Here is a 20,644-nt window from a genome sequence, read left to right on the forward strand (position 1 = left end):
AGCCTGCCTTGGATCCTGTGTCTCCCTCTCTCTGCTCCTCCCCCACTCATGCTCTGTCTCTCTGTCTCTCAAAAGTAAATAAACATTTTTAAAAAATCCTAGAATTATATTAATTAAAATAACCTTAACTTCCTATTGGCAGTTGATTCAGTGTTAAATCTCAATATATTCACCTTGTCTTATTGTTTAAAAAAAATTGAAGCAGTAACTTTTCATACTAAAAGTAATTAGAGCAGAAGCCTAAAAGAACCTATCAATGGAAATACATTTAAGTTTAGCAGGTTTCTTCAGTAGCTTACCAAGTCAGTTGAATATAGACAGGCCTTTTTAAAATTAAGAGTCATAGTTTAATCAAATAGAATGTCACTAAGTTGCTTTCTCTTCCTGTGCTGAACTGTTGTGTAGGGAATGTAAAGCTGTTTTCAACTTTTTATCTAACCATCCTGATAGAAATGTTCTTTAACAAATTTCTTGATTCCTATAATATGGGTTGTAAGGTTCACACTGTTATTATAAATGTAATTCTTAAATATTCAAAATGCATCCTTAAATTGTAATATTTTTTCTGTATGTCTAATGCATACCTCATGAGCTTATTGTTGAGGACCATAGATACTGGTTTTGCCATTACGTTTTGCATGTATCCTGAGTCCTCCGGAAGGGATTTTTTCTTCAGGGCTATGCTTTTACGTTTACTGTCACTGGGCAATATGTAGTGCAGCTTACTTGGAAATTATAGAGTCCTAGGAAGGCAGGCATGGCTGGCTTTGCAAAAAGGAAGACCTCTAGGGGTTGATTAGTTTAAATGTGTATGAGATACAAACAAACATCAATATGTAACTTAAGTTTTAAATATATATGAATAAACCAAATATTTTCAAGAAAAGCCCAGGGAGGAAAGCATATATCTGAAGTAAATAAATGAATATGGTGTAAATTGCCTTTTTTTTTTTTTGTAAATTACTTCTTAATTTGATTATGATTTAGCCCTCTTTACTCCGTTTATTCTCATCTGATTTTACAAATACAAGCTCTGGGTGTTTAGCCAGTTACTAAGTGCTACGAAGTCTTGAATTTACCTCATTTCTTTCCTCCTTGATTCTCAAGAGCAGTGAGTTTCTGCTTAGATGTCTTTTTCCTTGTAAACTAGTCCCCCTTCAGGAGACAGGACAGCCTCTGCTGTCTCTTCTCCCCAAGGCAGCCCTTTTCTCTGCCTCCCTGCTGCCTTTTATAGTGGAGGCACATGGTGCCCTGCTGTCTGAGCTATTTATAATTATTTTCTCAAGTGAAAATCTCAGAATGACTCAGCAGTCTTTTTTCAAGGTTTAAGTGATTTTGAACCACAAATAATATATATGTCAACCACAGTTCCACCATTCATCCAAATTAGTTAAACATACTGCAAGCACTTTTTTTTTTTTTACAAGTTGTTTACAGAGAAGTGTCAAAACCAAGTTTTAGCACTTGACCAATGCTGCTATTTAAAATTTTCATGGGGGTAAATTTGTGGCTAAAATATAGCTTCTAGCCTTGCTATAAAACAGTATCCATCAAATAAGACCCACAGTAATTGATACACATCTATCTATCTATAATATATTATATATATATAAACAATTGATGTAGAAAGATACAGAATTGCTTTAGCATTATTTTCTATAATTAACATCTTGGTCAGATGCTTCAGAAATCCAGCCAGTTTTAGTGTAATTAATCATGATCTTGTGTTTAGGTGTGTAGAATTATTAATTTCATATGATGCTAACATTAATCATGCTGCTGATGAAGGACAGACACCTCTATATTTGGCCTGTAAAAATGGAAGTAAGGAGTGTATTCAACTCTTATTGGAAGCTGGAACTGATCGAAGTGTAAAAACCAGAGTGAGTACCAGTTCTTTGGGTTTTGTACTATAATTTACCCTGTCGGCCAACTCTATAGCTAGAAAAACAAAATACAACAAAACCTTGGATTGTGAGTAACTTGTTCTGTAAGTGTTCTGCAAGATGAGCAAACATTTCTCATAAATTTTAACTTGACAAACGAGCGGTGTCTTGTAATAAGAGTAGTACACGATACCAAACATCACATGATCACAAGTGAGCCAATGGTTCTTGAAATTTGCTTTGATATAAGAGTGCTTTGGATAACAAGCATGTTTCCGGAATGAATTATGCTCGCAAACCAAAGTTTTACTAAAATAGAGGCTGCTTGGTGTTGCTTTTAGGATATCAGATATGGAGAGTGTCTGACCTCTGACTTCTGTTTGAGCATCTGCTAATGAAAAGCCTTGTCTGGTAGCTTAACTGGTCCTTTATCCTCTGAACCTCAGATTATTCACTGTAAAATAGGAAACTGAATACCTGCATCCTGGCTGTTTTCAGAATCAGGGGATATAATGGAGGTGTACTTTTTATTCACTCAACAAATAACTTCCTGAGCACTAGCTATGCTAGGGACAGAAGAGACAGCAGGATGTGAAACAGTCCTGCCATCATGGATCTTATATCCTCATGGGGCAGGAGGGGTGACAGTAAACAAGTAAGTAAATAGTTAGTAGCTGGATGTTTAGAAGATGGAAATGCCTGGGGTCGGCACTACTTCAGAGGAGTTGGTGGGAAAAGTCTTCGTTGAAAATGTGACAGTTGATGGGGCGCCTGGGTGGCGCAGTCGGTTGAGCGTCTGACTTCAGCCAGGTCACGATCTCGCGGTCTGGGAGTTCGGGCCCCGCGTCGGACTCTGGGCTGATGGCTCGGAGCCTGGAGCCTGTTTCCGATTCTGTGTCTCCCTCTCTCTCTGCCCCTCCCCCGTTCATGCTCTGTCTCTCTCTGTCCCAAGGATAAATAAACGTTGAAAAAAAAAATTAAAAAAAAAAAAAAAAAAAGAAAATGTGACAGTTGAGCCAAGACCTGAAGGAAGCAAGGGTGTGCGCCATGAGGAGATGGGAGCAGGGTACCAGGACTGAGGCAGGAGAGCAGTGCAGGCAGATCTTTGTGGCCAGAGGCCCACCACAAAGGGCCTTGTGGGCCATTCAAGGACTTGGAATAAGGGCGTCGGATGGATAGCTTTGAAGAGAGCAAGGACGTGAACTGACTCATTTTTATGAGTCACTCTGGCTGCAGGTTTGAGAATAAACTGTAGGAGTGGCAGAGCAGCTGCGAAGAGAGAGCCGTAGGAATCTTGTTTTACTCCAGGGAAAAAGTAATGGTGGTTTGGATCAAGGTTGAGGGGTAGAAACATTGGGGATTGGTCCAATTCTAGATATATTTTCAGGATGCATCGTATAAAGAGCCACAGAAGTATCAATTGTTGCAGTAGTGACAATGGTGGTGATATAAAACTGCTGCATATTGCCTGAGAGATCAGGCTGTGAAATCAAACCTTTTTGGGCTTGGACCATGCCTACACACAGCTGTGTGAGCTTAGGCAAGGTATGTTACTTCTCTGTGCCTTGGGTGACCCCTCTACAAAATGAGTCTAAGGGTATTAAAGTGAAATTAGCTTATCTACATAAGGTAGTTGGCATAAGTGCCCTGGGAATTGTGAGCAGTAAACAAATGTCAGCTGTCCCCATGGTCACCATCACCATCAGTTACAACATAGGAGTCAGTTGTAACATGTACAAACAAAAGGGAGTTTTGTCACAAGACAGTGCCCATTGTCAGTACTTAGAGGAGGGTTATTTGTGCTCACTGTTCTTCCTCTGACTGATGTTTGTTATTGCTAAGATCATGCAGCACCTCACAGAGTTCAGGGTCATTGTCTAATTTGCCTCAGAACTAGAAGCACTGTGTGTAGAAATCCACTAGACCCCAAGTCACTCTTGACTCCATCCCACACAGTTCTGTTATCTCCTATACAAGGTGCACAGATAAAGTCCAAGAGATTTAGAAACTGCAGACTTTTGGAGTCTGATGCATGGAAGAGTCCTTGGATGATACTTTTGGCTCAGAAAATGTACACAGAAATGCATTCGAAACAAACTTTTCAGTCAGCCCTCCCAAATTTGTCTTCATCAACTCATTGTGAACCACTTGAAGACCAAGGAATCTGCCCTGTGCACACTGACATCCATTTCTCTGATGGGACCCTCTGTGAGCTTTAGGAGTTATGGAACTTCCATCATGATCCATTCTTCATTGGGCTCAGGAATTACTTCAGTTTTGTTTTTGCAGCTTCCTAGAATATTTAAGGTATAATAATCACCATCCTACCCTATGTTCCTAATGAAAGACAAGTATAGACATTCAATTTCCAAAGGTTATCTGAACCTTGGATTACTTCTGTTAATAGAGAATTGGTTGTGTTGTGTATTCCTCTCATAGGAAACATCCTTAAGATTTCCTAGAATAAAAAGCTGCATTATCTAATTTATAGATCACCCTTAAATCCTGTGGGTTTTGTTTGTTTTTGTTTTAATGGCAAGTGCACTCCTTACTTAATCTCCATCATCTATTTAACCCACCCCCCATCCACCTCCCTCTGGTTTGTTCTCTGTAGTTAAGACTGTTTCTTGACTTGTCTCTGTCTTCTATTTTTCCCTTTGCTTATTTGTTTTGTTTCTTAAATTCCACATTTGAGTGAAATCATATGGTATTTGTCTTTCTCTGACTTACTTCACTTAACATTATACTCAAGCTCCATCCATGTCATTGCAAATGGCAATATTTCATTTTTTTATGGCTAACTAATATTCCATATATATATCTCACTTCTTTATTCATTCATCAGTCAATGGACACTTGGGCTGCTTCCATATCTTGGTTTTGTAAATAATGCTGCTATAAACATAGAGGTGCATGTATCCCTTTGAATTAATGATCATTAGAAGTATAGAGGCTCCAAAATACAGAGATAAACAGTAATGATAGAGGATCTTAAGGGAATAATTATTTCTTATGACTTTTAATAAGAAATCAAAGGAGAATGGTAAATTGAAAGTTTTTCAGGAATGATTACACAGCCTTTGTAATGTAAAAATTAGGAAAAAGTCAAGAGATTTGACTAGGGAAGGTCAAGAGCACTTACACTCTGGTGCCTAATTAAGGCTGAAAACCAAATAAAGGTGTCTGTAGCCCAACAAAGAACAAGCCATGAAATGCTTTACCTAGCTCTGGTGTATGCTTAAGGACTATAAGGTATTCCATTTACTGCACAGCCGTGATCTTGTCTTAGCCAAGTCAACTTCATGGGTATGAAGTACAGAACCAGAGAAAAATCTACTTTATCAAGGGAAGCTTTAGCAAATGATCAGATGACTCACTATCAACATACCTTGTTACCGCTTACTGTTTTTCTCCTGCCTTCTACCCCATTATTTTAAAAAAGTGTGCTTTAGCTCACTGAAAGATTTTTAACATAGCAATATGAAATACCACATGAAAAAAAATAGGCCAAAAGGAAAATAAAGCCCAAACAACAAATCACCAAAATAATTCTGTTCTTTTATGAAAGTCTTAAAAATGTAATGAAAACAGGTACTTGAGTGAAAGGAAGACCCTATATAAAAATGAGAGATTGAAAGAGAACCAAGATTTTCACTTGAAAAGTGCTTGTCAAGCTTCAGGGAGTCCGAATAACCCAGGGGGCTGGTTAAAGCACAAATTGCTGGGCCTTACCTCCAGAGTTTCTCATTCATTAGGTCTGGGTTGAGGCTTAACAACTTTCATTTTCAACAAATTCCCAGGTGATGCTGATGCTGGCTGGTCTGGTGACTACACTTGAGAACCACTGCCTTAGGAAAGAGCTCTGAGTTAACAACTCTAGCAACCTGCTAAGTCAATGCTAAAGGCTTCACAGTAATGTATTCTAGACAATGGGCCTAATAATTTTACTTGAAACATTTCCTAAGCTTGCATTTATCAGTTTCTAGCTGCAATCCCAGAACTCTCAATAGGGGCACATAGACACCTCATGAGGTTATTTGGCTTTGTTTTTCCTATATGTCTACCTTTTCCTTATTATCTAGAATTTTTCCTTCAGGAATCATTGACATAAAACTTTAAGATCACCAGTTAGGACTCTGCCCTATAAGTAAAACTGGATTATGGCAGCATTCATTTAGTACATTACTAATAATACCCTACTTGGATATAAATTTTTAAAAATCTTTATGCTAAAGTTCATTCTCTTTTGTATTCTATATAGAGATTTTGTTTTGCCATATGTAGTCCATAGTTACCAGCCTGGACAGTACCTGTTCACTCCAAATAGTTAACTGTTAAGTGGAAAGTCTTACAAAACAGCAAACATGAGTCATAGCATTGAGAAATATGGTAATTGACAGAGGTCAGTGAACTTGACTCAGCTCATCAATGATACTCAGGATTGGAATGCCTGCTTTTCCCAGCTCAGTGGTTCATGCCCAAGAACATTTAGAGGTGAACTTTAAATAACACTGTTCTCAACATTAACGTTGTAATCAATCCTTTCCTCCTGGTCATTTCATCTTCAGGATGGCTGGACACCAGTTCACGCAGCTGTAGACACTGGTAATGTGGACAGCCTCAAGCTTCTTATGTACCATAGAGCACCAGCTTGCAGAAACTCTTTGCATGAGGAAGAGTCTGAGTCAGTTGTCTTTGACTTGGATCAAGGAGAAGAGAGTCCTGAAGGCACATCCAAGCCTGTTGTTCCTGCAGAACTTATTAACCACGCTGACAGAGAAGGCTGGACCGCTGCCCATATCGCTGCTTCAAAAGGTTTTAAGGTGTGTCTCATGGCCGCTGGCCTCATTGCATAGTTGTAACTTGATAAGTGACAACATTGTCTGCTATTGACTGAATGCATTTCAGTGGAATGATTGGAAACTGAGTGAAAACTATTGCAAGAGATGATCAGCTACCAATATGAACTGAATTTTTTTCTGTCCAGTAGTATTTACAGTCAACCAGATATGAGACTTTTTCAAAAAATCGTACTTGGAGTTTTTTAGCAAATGTGAGAGTAATTTCAGAAATTTATTTAATTTTTTTTTATGTCTTGTAAAATTAGGAGAAAGAGTTTGGTGTTGATTTAGTGTACTAAATGTGTACTTGATTGTTTGATTCAAAGGCCAAGGCCTTGGTACTAGTTAGAGTGAGGGCCAAGACTGAAATGCATGCCCTTGACTCTGAACTGCCTCATTTACATCCTTCCAGTGCTGTTTTACTGGTAGGTAAGAGGGAGCTCGATATTTCACTCATCAGAGTAGAAAGTGATACTGATTATTAAGAAAACAATATAGTATGCCATTCACTCATGTTTCTTTTTTTTTTCTGTTTTGATCAGTTTAGCGATAATATAGTTTAGCAATAGAAAGCTATTAGGAAACTCCTGAGTGCAAGGCACTGTGTAAGTTAATATTTGCAGGGATATTTATACCATTAGCTAACTGCTAGTTCAGTGGCAAGAGTATAGGATACAAGACAAGTGTAGGATAAGAGAACACAAAAAATTAAAACAATGGTAATGGACATGTGCTTGGAACACTATAAAAATGCAAATTTTATTTTGTTTTCTGAAAAAAGACAATGCACGTATTTCAAGAAGCAGAGTTTCAGGGATGTTAGGCTCAGAAATGGCTGTTTCTGGAGGCAATGGAAGTGATTTGGGCCTTGCAAGGGGGGGTTAACTTTGCCACTCATCACTGAGGTTGGAGAGTAGTTGAGATCTGGGAGCAGCGGGAACAGAGACGGGGAGCAGGGAAGTGGGCTGAACACTGGCTGAGCTGATGAGGGGTAGTGAGAAGTAAGATGGGACTGGGAGCTTCCTGGGATGGTATGGGCTTCAGTGACATTTTAAGGAGTTTTGGGGCTTTATTGAAAGGTCTTGTACGAAGGAGCAAAACAATCAGCTCTATAGTTTGAATGATTACTTTAGCAACAACTTAAAGAAGATTATGTTATGAAACAATTGGCGGCAGGGAGAGAGACTAGGTGAAAGATGAAGAGAGTGGTAGAAATAATGAAACACATTACAGACCAGAAATGTCCATGGATTGAAGACAGATGAGATGCAGGAAAAGAGGGAGCTGACACGAAGGGGAACAATGACATTCCTGGAAAGAGAAGAGGCGTCATTGTGATTAACAAGATAGAACGTGGGTTTAGACATGCTGGATTTAAGTGCTGTGAGAGGTTCATCCAGATGGAGATCTCTGGGAATAGCTAGAAATTGCATTTGGAGCTCCTGGTTGGGTAACTTCCTGTTATTATGATCTAGAACAGAAGCTGTTCACTTTGGGCCTCTTTTTTTTTTTTTTTTTAAGTGAGAAAAAGGCATGATTTAGTTCATTGTGGAGGTATTGCTTGTTAGTTTTGTTCCATTTCACGCTTTAACAAAAAGTACAAAAATTTTGTGAACTTGATAGACGTGTCTTGATTTGAATGGGATGCAGTACATATGATATCAAAGTTTTTAAGAGACAAAGATGTGAAATGTGAAAAGTTTTCATTTGAAAATGCACCGTTAATCTAAGACCGTGAATCTCATTTGATGGTGGAAGGGTGCATTGAAGGAGTTGTTTTCAACCTCTTTCCACCCCCTCAAGGAAATCTGAAGGTAATGCAAGGTGCTATTGATAGTGAGGTTGTGCACACACACAACCTGGAGGCAAAAAAAAAAAAAAAAGCCAACAAAAGAAAACCTGAGCATCACTGATCCAGAATGTTCAGCTGCTGAACCTCTCAAGCTAGGCAGAGAGAGAAAAACCACTCCCTAGGGTGAGTTACCCTGCAGGGTAGGGCACTTGTGTTGCTGCTCAACTCCTTTATTATGAACTCCTTATTAGTCCTGCTGCTTTTTGTGATCAAGGATGGTATCTTCATGGATCCCCAGGCCCCTGGTGCATGTAGATACTTGGTCATTGTTGAGCAAAGGGGAAGAGAACACTTTCTCTCATAGACTCCTCCTGTATTCTCTTTAAGAGGCATAAGATAAATTTTTAAAGAGAGGTTTTTAAAAGTGATCATGACTGACAACATTCACACACTGCTGAGTAAAATCATAGATTAAAACGATTTTTTTTTTTTTAGCCCTGGAATGGATATTTCATCTTCCAGTCTAGCCTCTTCATTTTATGATTAGGACATTTAAACCCTGAAGGGAGTAGTAGAGAGAAGTTGGGAATGAAGCCCAGATTGCCTGATTTCATTATCTTCACACTGTACCATGCTGCCTTCCTTCCTAATCAAAGGTATTAGAAAGTACTTTTGCATCGTTGGCCTGATACAGTGTTCATATCCTGACTGAGATAGTTCACCAGAGAGGTAATTCATTTACAACTAGTTGCTAAGACTAATTTTCTGAAAAAATTAATTACAATTCTGAGTTAATCATCATGTAGGTGAAAGATTCTATCATGACCACAGTAGATTAAAAAATGAATATTTTTCCTTTGTAAAGCAGCATATATGTGTCTGAGCTACGTAAGGTAATAGTATGTCATTACCCAAGAAGATGACTTCAGTTTTCTTGTGCCATTCAGTAAAGAACTGTGGGATTTCACAGCTCAAAGGGACATACCTCACCCAGGCCAACCCCTTCATTTTGCAGATGAAAAAATCAAGTCTCAGAAGATAGTATACCTAATTTCCTAAGATCAGTTCACGGAAGATCAGATTCCCGAATCAGTGCTTTTCCCACTTTAGTCCTTGGTCTTTCTCCCAGTGGTTAAGCAATTTACACAAATCACTATCTAGTGTTTGGTAATAGGAGTACCTCTCTCTAAAGCTGGCCTGTGACTAATCACTGAGCACAAACCTTTGTTTTTATCTCAGGGCGAATAGAAAGAAGAGTTCTTAGTGAAACTGTCTGGTGTCATGAGCCCTTTACATGTCAAGTAAAACCTATTAGGAACATTTTATGAATTTGGTATCTCTGTTGTTGAGGTTCCCATACAATGAGATTATTTGGGAGGACTGTGTGTGTCCTCCCAATTATAATTCTAGTTTATGTGTATTACCAAAGCTGGTGGCTTCCTGTCACTCAGGCTCTTAGTCTCTCTGGGTTAACATGTTTACTATTAATGCAGACTCTGCTTCCAGAACACTGCCCCTTCCTCACTTCCACTCCAACTCGATGACCAGGTTTTCTCTTTTGTTTAACCATAAGCAATTCCCACACTCCATTTACAATTGGCTGGTCCTATATATTTTTTTTAATTTTTTAAATAATTATTTTTGAGAGAGAGAGAGACAGAGACAGAGCCTGAGTGGGGGAGGGGCAGAGAGAGAGGGAGACACAGAATCTGAAACAGGCTCCAGGCTCCGAGCTGTCAGCAAAGAGCCTATCGCAAGGCTTGTAACTCATGAATCTCCACACCTGTTTTTTTGGGTTTGTTTTTTTTTTTTTTTTGCCTGTCTTCCAGACATTTATTTCCGGCATCTTGTAGGATGAACAAGCCTGCTGTCCTCTGGTCAGGCAGTGGACCTTGTGTTACCATCTTTAGGCCATTCATATATTGTATTAGGATTCTGTTGTGCCTGATACATTTAGCCAGAGAGCATCAGGCATTTCCTTTCACACAGTAGTATCCATCCCGTCTGGGTGGTCTGGATGAGGTGTGTGTCTCAAGTATAGAGGCCCACATGGGGCCCCAAGATTTAGATTCCCTCTCCTTGGGTCATGGCTGCAGAGAAAAAGATGATAGGAGTCACTAATTTCTTCTTTGTCACATGTGGTTGAGTAGATGGCTAGGAAAGGAGAAAGATAAGATATCTATGAAGTTGGACCAACTCTTTGGAGCTAGAATGTTGTTCATGATAAGTAGAAATCTGTTCTTTGGAATCTGTTTTTGTGTTTTTAATTCTCCATGATTATTTCCTTTTTTCCCCTTAACTTTTATAAAAACATTTTTGGAAAAGCCAGACTGACTCAGCTGTTGGTAAACAAAGGGAACACTGTTATTTTTTGACATTTATTACAGAATGTTCAGTGCAGAGTATTGCGTCCTTGCTTAATTTGAGCAGGACGGATTAACTGATAGGATCCTAAGGAATTATTTTATTTTTATTTTTTTAAGTTTGTTTATTTTTAGAGACAGATAGGGGGAGCACGAGTGAAGGAGGAGCAGAGAGAGAATCCTAAGCAGGCTCTACCCTATCAGCACAGAGCCTAATGTGGAGCTGGATCTGATGAACCGAGAGATCGTTACCTGAGCCGAGGTCAAGAGTTGGACCCTTAACCGACTGAGCCACCCAGGCGCCCCGAAAGGATTCTAATCTAAATTAGCCAACCAGAGTCCTGCTCCACCCCTCACCTGAGACATGGACTCTTCTGTGTTTTCCACTAACATCTTTCATGGATCTGGGTTTTGACCCTTTTGTTCCTCACACTTTGTACCTTTTATATATATGTATATATAATATATATATATATACACATACATATACATATAAAAAATACATATATATTTATATATATGTATAACTTTGTCCCAGTTATAATCTATAGAGATTCCAAAATGTTATCTTTATCCCTACCTACTCATTTTCTGATTTTATCCAATAAGGTCTTATTCAGGAGGGACACAGTTTACAGGGCTGATAAGTAGAGCAGCAAAGTTCCTTTGCCCAGTACAGTCGCCATTTATGCCTGTCATCCTAGTGTAATTATTAATAGTTCCCCCCTTTTACTCTTGCAGGTGCACCAGTTTGGGCAGTTGTATGGTAACCCTACTGACCATCATATTCATGTTTGCTTCCATCACACAGCTCCACGTGGCTGCGTCACTGGGTTCCCATGTTTGTCCTCCTCCAGTCTGCTACATCCCTTCTTTCTTAATGCAGCACCATCACCTGGCATTTGTGTTTACTTGCTCCATCTTTTTACTAACTTAATGAACTTAGATGATTGGTACAACTCCAGATTTTTTTCCTTCACAAGTGAATTTTGAATATGTCGCCTCCTCCATGCCTTGTGGGCACTACCCTGGGGGACCCCTCCTCGTCCACTGTCCAAGTTTGTGCAGACTCCACCAGTCTCCTCATCTGCCGTCTCTATACTCCGTTAGCCTGCCATGAGAGGGGCCTTTCAGACAGGGGAACTTGCTCATGTAATTTCCCTGCTCAGCATCTTTCCAAGGCTCTATCACTTCCAGGATAAGTGCTAGGTTTTTATGATGACAGACAAGTCCCTTCCTGATCTGGACTCAGTTCACTCCACAGAGACACTTCCTGTCTCCTCCCCTAATGTGTTCTGTGCTCTAAGCAGGCACTGCTGGGCTGCTGTGCAAACATCGTGTCCTCTTTCTTCTCTCCCTGTCTTTGTGTCTGCTGTTCCCTTTACCTCAAATGGCCTCTTCTCCTGTCCTGACCCTTCCCTGCCTGGAAAACCTCTCAGCTTAAATCCAGGCTTCCAGAAGCTAGGTGTTCCCAGGGCACCTTTCCACACTTCACTTAGAGTGCTTGTACTTTAATTATTTGCATGCCCGTCTCTCTTTCCACCTCCTCCCCCAAAAAATCACTTTTCCATCTTTGTATGCACTGTGTCCAGCAGAGTCTCTGGCCTGCAAGTACTGAGTATTTGCTGAATTGATGAGTGAATGGACTGTTATTACAGTTCTTTCTTACCGATCTTGCTATCACCCTCCTTTCCAGTATATCTTCCAAATGCACCAGTTGCTTTTCAGAATCAAGCTTGTCATGGCACTTTGCTACCTGAGCATATCCTTATGCCTACAGAAAACATATCTTCATGCCAACTCAGCCCTTCACAGCTAACTCTGATTGTCTTCATCTTTGGGCACTCTCCCCTAAATTTACCTTCTTGCTTATTTCCCATTTTAACAGCCTCCCACTCCCCTGCCTGGTAAGGCAGTGGGCACACCCACAGCCCAAGGGTGTTCCCAGCACCCACACTGGCCCACCTGTGCATTTGCAGATTGCTTGTGCTCTCCCTCCCTCTGCCCAATGTCAGATTCCCAGCTCCCTTCCTTGACTTTGGTAGTATATCAAGCTCTTTGGACTTGGGGTTTCTACTTAGTCTCCCTGGCACTTCTACCTTGCTTCTCCACTCTCCTTCAAGGATCATGACAGAGATGGGTCATTGACCCTCAACATCACCTTTCCCCTTCCCCTGTGATGATCCTGCAGAGTTCTGGACCCATGACCACCCAAAATAAAGACCACATTCTCCAGCCTCCATTGCAGGTAATGAGTCCACCTACCTATGTTCTGGCAAGTGGGATGTGAGTGGAAAGATTAAGCTTAAACCACTGCTTTTTAAAGTCTCTTTTATAACAGATGTATCTCTATCATAATTAGTAGAACTTTAGCTTAAATCCATTCATCCAGATCTCTTGCTCAACATCACTTGGATAGAACCTCTTGCCTGGTTTAGGCCCCTGGGACTCCCTCTGCTACTTTCCAATAGCAGTGACTGGCATCATAGCGTTTATCCTCTTCACAAATGGTGTCCATCACGGAGAGAGCTTAGATTCCTTTCTCCACTTTTCCCTCCTTTTCTACATAGTACAACTTGGGACATCACCTCAGTGCCATTCTCCCCATGACTGTATTACACCCTGTGGTCCTCCATGAGAAGCAGAACTGTTACCTTACTCATAGTTCCCACCCTCAATTCTAACAGAGCACCTGGTAGAGTGCTTAGTTCCTCTTCCTTAAAGTGTGGGGATTAGTGAGCACTAGGTACTTGCAAAGTGTTGGAACTGTGCCTGGAACTTACTATGCACTCAAGTAATTGCTATGGTGGTGCTTGTAAAGTGTCATTTGGGTGGAGGCTTTCAACCTCTTCATGTTCCCCATGGAGCCAGCATGGCATAGAATTCACACTTGTAATGGGTTTGGATATGCATCTCCTGCTATCCTCATGGGGACCGACATCTTCCTCATAGAGAAAGTCACTGCTTATATTCTTGCCCACTGACCTACCTGAGTAGAATAAAAACTATATACAACCCACTTTGAAGGTCTGAGGTAAAAGAATCTTCACGATTTTGGTTGAGGAGAGCCTGGGTGGCTCAGCTGGTTAACATCTGACTCTTGATTTAGGCTCAGGTCATGATCTCATGGTTCGTGAGTTTGAGCCCCACATCAGGTTCTGTGCTGACAATGTGGAGCCTGATTGAGATTCTCTCTCCCTCTCTCTCTGCCCCTCCCCTGCTCCCTCTCTCTCTCAAAAAATAAATTAACTAACAAAAAAAGGAATTTTGGTTGAATCCTTTATTTCCCTTTATAATTTGAAATAGCATCACCTAGAATTATATTGATATCAGTGACATTTGTTGATGTGCTGTAATTCCTCACCATTTAATTGAATATTTCTAACTGGTGATTATTACACTGATTATAATAATAACAGCAGCTAATAAATATTGAGAGCTTAGTGCATGCCAAGAATGTGAGCTTTTTATGCATCTTTTCCATTAAGTCACATAACAGCTATATGAAATCTAGATATTTAAATAAAGATAAGGAAATTGAAACAGAAAAATGTTAAATGATTTAGCAAAAAGCATAGATAAAATCATTTATATTGGCAGAATTAGGATCCAGGTCTGTTTTGACTCTTACCTGCTTTTGTTGCAAGTACTAACTTGCATAATAAATGTATCATTTTTATCTCTTATCTGGGAATTCACAAAGATTAGTGCTCAGATTGCATCCTACTTAATTTCTCATTAAAATTAATTTCTAAATCAACATTTCTGAATTTCTCATTTACTATCAGATGCATTTGCTGGTATTATACCAATTAGTCATAACAGTTGGATAAGAACTGTTGTTTATATATTTGACTTTGTTCTGAGCTCGTTTCTTGTCTTAGGGAGTTTTTGAACTTGAACCCCAGACTCACCTATGAAAAACAGACTTCGATTACAATTTTTAGACGAGATCCCTCCAACCTAAGCAGGGGCAGTGAGAAACCAATGTTCTTGTCCACTCCCTTTGCAGGCATACCTCTGGTTCAACTCCTCCATTTTAGAGGTCCAAAGACCTACTCTCCCATCTCCCCAGCATCTGAAAAGATTGCCTACATTAGCTTTGCCCTCAGACCAGCACTGGCTTCCTATTCAAATTTCACTTAATTTGTGGTTTAGTTTTCTCTCTCTCTCTCTCTGTCTCTCTGTCTCTCTCTCTCTCTTTGACCTTTAGGGGATTTTCTGTACTTCTTTATGAATTCATATATAAAGTGTGTTTGGGGTGCAATATGAAGCACCTGGAACTCACACATACTCCTGGTGGGAGTGGAGTTTAGCCACTTATTAAAAGCTCTTTGCAGTATATACTGACCTAGAGCAACATATGCATATCCTGTGACCCAACAGTCTAACTATGTACATAGATCCAACAGAAATGTGTACATATGTCTATCAAAGGATGTGTACTAGAATGTCCATAGTGGAGCCCAGATGTCCATTAACAAGTAAATTGTGGTACGTTCATATATCCCACAGTAATTTTTTAAAAGAAGGATAAACTATGCTTAGTCCCAGCATATGGATGAATTTTATAGACATTATGTTGAATGAAAAGCCAAATATAAAAGTGAAACTGCAGTATGACTCTAATTATATTAAGTTTATAAACTGGATAAACCAGTCTCTGATATTAGAAATCATCCTAGGAGTTACCCGAGGGGGAGAAGGGTGGGGCTAGTGATTTAGATGAAACATACAGAAGGCTTCCAGAGTGCTCCTTACATAGTTATGTTCATTTTGTGATACTTCTTCAAGCTTGTGTACTTTTCTATGAGGATAGTGTATGCCAATAAAAATATTTACATAAAGGAAGGGAAAAGTGTGTTTTGTGTTTTATAAAATAGAAAAGTGATGTTTTACAGCAAAATCCGTAGACTTTCAGACTACCTGGTTTACTGTTGTCAGAAGTGAAATCAGCCCAAAGTGTGTGTGTGTGCGCGCGCGCCCGCAAATGTGTGTTTGCAGGGGAGAGATGAGAAGGATATTGCTTATTTGGATGTTTGTTTCCTTTTATGGTTTCTGTTCTATTCAGTTCTGTGCTTATTCTGGTGGGAAATAAGTAAACAAATCATCAAGTAGTAAAAGTTGATATAGCAGAGGTCCTTAATAAATATCCTGATGTTATTTCTTGCTGTGCAGTTATTTACTTGAAAATGTTTGTACATATATTGTCTTTACTTTGTTTTGAAAAATTTTGGAGAACTAAGAGTTTTCAGTTCATAGGTTACTGATACTTTTTGATGGGGACTTCCTGAAGCAACATAGAAGAAAGAGCTGAAAAAGAGAGAGCACATAACTTCAATATATTGGGAATGTTTTTCTAAAAACTCAATCAACATGGTGTTCATATTTTTCATATAAAAAAATAAAAGTGTAAGATCTCAGTTATAAATGTGCTTGTGAGAGGACCGTGAGACAAGAGTTGTTACAATGGGAACCCTGCACTTACATGACTAGGGAAACAGTTCATTGTCTAGAATACAGCATGGAGCACCCACCTATAGCAAAGTCTTTTGGCTTTATATTGCCAAATTACCATAAAAGGATACTGTCTGCTGAAGCCAATTTCTTTCTTAATTTCATTCTGCAGCATGAATGATTAGTAATCTGTTCTTTTTCTCTTGAAACCTAAGAGGCTGTTCTGTGGAGCAGTGTTTTGGTCCTGTGATTCACATTTGAATGAAGCACACTCTTTGCTTTCCATTTTGAGCCAGTGTGTAGATTAATGTGTGTATTTGGATAGCTGGAATTGAAATACGATGTCTGGCAGAGAATTTCTGATTTGCTCGTTACAGGCAAATGACTTTTCCCTTGGATTTTTCATTTGAGTTTATTCATTTGGACATGATGTAATAGAGCTCTTGCCTTTCTAGAACTGCCTGGAAATCTTGTGTATGCACGGAGGGCTTGAGCCAGAAAGAAAAGATAAGTGCCATCGGACCGTGCACGATGTCGCCACTGATGACTGCAAGCATCTGCTGGAGAATCTGAGTGAGTGCCATTTGCAGCTTGGTGCCTTCTTCACCCACACTGCTGGCACCTCTGGCATGATGGGAAAAGATTAATCCAGCTACGGTTTTCTTACTCTCTGCTCAGCCTTCTTTGAACCCTAGTAACTACAAAACATTTTATCGGTTATAAATGTGGTAATTATTTTTTTCCATGTAGAATGGCTTTTTACAGAATTAGTTGCTATTAAAATAATGCTAGATCTTTGGGGCACCTGTGTGGCTCAGTCAGTTAAGCCTCCAGCTCTTGGTTTCAGCTCAGGTCATGATCTCATGGTTTGTGAGTTTGAGCCCCACATTGGGCTCTGCTCTAACAGTGTGAACCTGCTTGGGATTCATTCTCTCTCTCCCCCCCACTCCCCTCTCTGTCCCTCCATCCCTCTCTCCCCCTCTCTCTCTCCCCCCCCCCTCTCCCTCCCTCCCTCTTTCCTCCTCTCTCTCTCCCCCACTCTCTCTCCCCTGCCTCTGTCCCTCCCCTGCTCCTGCTCGCTCACTCTCTCTGTCTCTCAAAGTAAATAAAAAACATTTTAAAAAATCTTAAATAGAATAATGCTAGATCCTCATTGTATTTTAATGACCTTGGACAGTGTTTAAATAACTACTGCTCTTCTGACTTAGATTGTGTCTCTAAGACATGAGACTAATAGGGTATGAAGAGTCATGGCTGGGTACTTTGCCATCAGCTGATCAGATGAATGTAGGCAAGTTGGTTATCTCTCAACCCCTGGTTGCCTACCTGTCTGTGAAGGTAATGGATGATCTTTTGGGTCTCTTCCAGCTCTAAGAATGTATACTCCTCAGGACATGTTCTGAAAGGTTCACATGTGGGTTTATGGAATATGGAGTTTCAGATTGTACAAAATATTATGACTTCTTATATTGAGATTATCAATCCATCCAATCAGCCAACTGTATCAATAATTTGTTTTTACCTTACATTCTGACATTGCGACAGAAAATGAACAATAAACATAAGTAGTAAATCATTATATGGTATGTGAGACAGGGATATGTGCTACGGAAAAGACTAAGGGAGGATTGGGCATATGAGGATGGGTTTCAGCTTGGGTTTTGTGTGTTTGTTTTTTTTCTAAGTTTATTTATTTATTTTGAGAGAGTGTGTGAGTTGGGGAGGGGCAGGGAGAGAGAAAATCCGAAGCAGGCTCCACACTACCAGCACAGAGCCTGATGTGGGGCTTGAACCCATGAAACCGTGAGATTATGACCTGAGCTGAAACTAAGTGTCAGCCACTCAGGAGCCCCTGGGTTTCAGTTTTTAAAATAATGGTCAGAAGAGCCCCCTTGTAAGACATTGAAGCAAACACTTGAAGGGGGTGAGCAGAGCAACGATGTCAATACCTCAGGTAAGAGATTTCCAGGGAGAACATCATCACGTGGACAGAGGTCCTCAAGCAGGAGCATACCTGCTATGTCTGAGGAACTGTGAGGAGGGCAGAGTGCTGGTTTTGAATGAGCGAGGAGAGAGAAGTTACAAGAAGGGATGGGGGTGGAGGTCTGATCTGGCTGAAATTTGTAGGTCATTGTAAGGTAACCATCTCCGTGCTCGAGCTTCAGAGTGATGGGATCTGATGTACATTTCCATAGTATCTGTGGCTGCTTTGTTGAGAGTAGACGTAGGAAGTCACAGGCGGAGGCAGGGAGACGTGTTAGGCCCTTGGCGTCGTCTTCCAATGAGAGAGGACAGTGACGGCTCAATCCAGGATTGTCGCAGATGAGGTGGTGGAAAGTGGTTGGGTTCTGGATACAGCTGAAGGTGGAGCCAGTGGAACTTCCTGATGGATTGAACCTGCAGTATGAGAGAGAGAAGGGATTTGTGGATAACCCCAAGGTATTCAGCCTGAATAGTTGGCAGGATGGAGTGGCCATCACCTGTCAAAGTGGGGGGGTGGGTGGGAAAGCTGTGGGTGAAGCAGATTTTGCTACTGAAGATCAGGAGTTCCATTTTGGAATTATGAATTGGAGATGTCTGTTAGGATATCTGTGTCGAGATGCCAAGTCAGCAGGAATTCCAGAGATGAGTACGAGCTGGATACATAAATCTGAGAGTCAGCAGTTTATAGATGATATTTAAAGTCATGGGACTGGATGAGATCACTAAGGAAGTGAACACAGACAGAAAAAGTAAGAGAAAGGAGCCTTGCAACACTCTATCATTAAGAAAATGGAAAATGTGAAGGGACCAGCAAAGGAACAACATAAAAGAGTGACCAGGGAGCATGAGGGAATCTTGCAGGAGCATATCAGAGAACAGAGAGAGATCAGTTGTGTCATATGCTATTGATGAGAACTGATAATTAAATTTTTTACCATTTATTTTAACGTATTAAATTTATTAACATTATTTTGGGAGAGAGGTAGAGAGCAAGTGGAGGAGGGGCAGAGAGAGGGAGACAGAATCCCAAGCAGGCTCCATACATACAGTCAGCACAGAGCCCAGTGCAGGGCTCGAACTCTCAAACTGTGACCTGAGCCGAAACCAAGAACTGGACGCTCAATCAACTGATAGGTGCCCCGAGAATTACTGATAATTGGAAAATAAACTAATCTAGTAGTTGGCTAATAGAAAAAGCCAGTTGAAGAAGGGAATCCTAAAAATATACATTTTAAACATTTTGTGTTAACTTTGACATATAGGGATTTCTTCCATCAATTTTTAGGTACAGGTTTTTACTTTACTATGGTTTTGCTAATAGAAATTGCACATATTCTTATTTGAACAAACCACACATTTATGCTTCATCTGTGATTTCTAGTGTTTGAGGACTTAAGATCTTTTTTTTCAGGGCACCTGGGTGGTCAGTTGGTTAAGTGTCCAACTCTTCCTTTCTGCTCAGGTTATGATCTTGCGTGTGATTCATGAGTTTGAGCTCCTCGTGAGACTCTGCACTGACAGTGCAGAGCCTGCTTGGGATTCTCTCTCTCTTCCTCTCTCTCTCTGCTCCTCTCCTGCTCAATCTCTACCCAAAATAAATAAACTTTAAAAAAAAATTAAGTAAGATAATTTTTTTCTTTCTTTTTTTTTAAGTTTATTTATTTAGTTTGAGAGAGCAAAAGTGAGTAAGAGGGGCAGAGAGCGAGGGAGAGAGAGAGAATCCCAGGCAGGTTCTGCACTGTTCAGAGCCCGATGGGGCTCAAACTCATGAACTGTGAGATCATGACCTGATGTGAAACCAAGAACCACCCAGGCACCCCAAAGATAATCTTTTCTAGCTTTATGTAGTTGTCTAATCCATACCTCCTTAGGTGACTTTTTTTTTTTAATTTTATTTTTTTAAGTGTTTGCTTATTTTTGAGACAGAGGGAGACAGAGCAGGAATGAGGGTGGAGCAGAGAGAGAAGGAGACACAGAATCTGAAACAGGCTCCAGGCTCTGAGCTGTCAGCACAGAGCCCGATGGAGGGCTCGAACCCACAAACCGTGAGATCATGACCTGAGCTGAAGTCGGACGTTTAACCGACTGAGCCACCCAGGCGCCCCAACTTTTTTTTTTTAGCACCTCCTTTGTTCAGTGTCTCTAAAGTGTCCAACTTCAATTTTATAGGAAGAGTAAGTCATTTCATCAGTTTATGGAATATTTAATTTAGTAATTACAGTAATGAGTTCGACAGACATAAAAGACTAGGGAATAAACACAAGTGACTCTTGGTGAGCACGTAATTCAGTTCGTGAGAACTGGAGTGCATGGGGTGCTGCA

At 40.2% G+C, this 20,644-nt stretch overlaps 1 protein-coding gene across 9 annotated transcripts in view; it reads left to right on the forward strand.

Annotated features, from left to right (window-relative positions):
- Nucleotides 1–20,644, forward strand: part of CTTNBP2 (cortactin binding protein 2) — a 150,147-nt gene that overhangs the window by 86,451 nt on the left and 43,052 nt on the right. For all 9 annotated transcript variants that reach the window (XM_040472155.1, XM_040472154.1, XM_040472156.1 and 6 more), the window contains 3 exons: nucleotides 1,733–1,883; nucleotides 6,455–6,709; nucleotides 16,795–16,912. In XM_040472155.1, the coding sequence (XP_040328089.1) occupies nucleotides 1,733–1,883; nucleotides 6,455–6,709; nucleotides 16,795–16,912 (524 nt within the window). The remainder of the gene's footprint in view (nucleotides 1–1,732; nucleotides 1,884–6,454; nucleotides 6,710–16,794; nucleotides 16,913–20,644) is intronic.

The sequence above is a fragment of the Herpailurus yagouaroundi genome, unplaced genomic scaffold, assembly GCF_014898765.1.
Source record: "Herpailurus yagouaroundi ecotype Mexico unplaced genomic scaffold, PumYag 100, whole genome shotgun sequence".
NCBI classification, from domain to species: domain Eukaryota; kingdom Metazoa; phylum Chordata; class Mammalia; order Carnivora; family Felidae; genus Herpailurus; species Herpailurus yagouaroundi.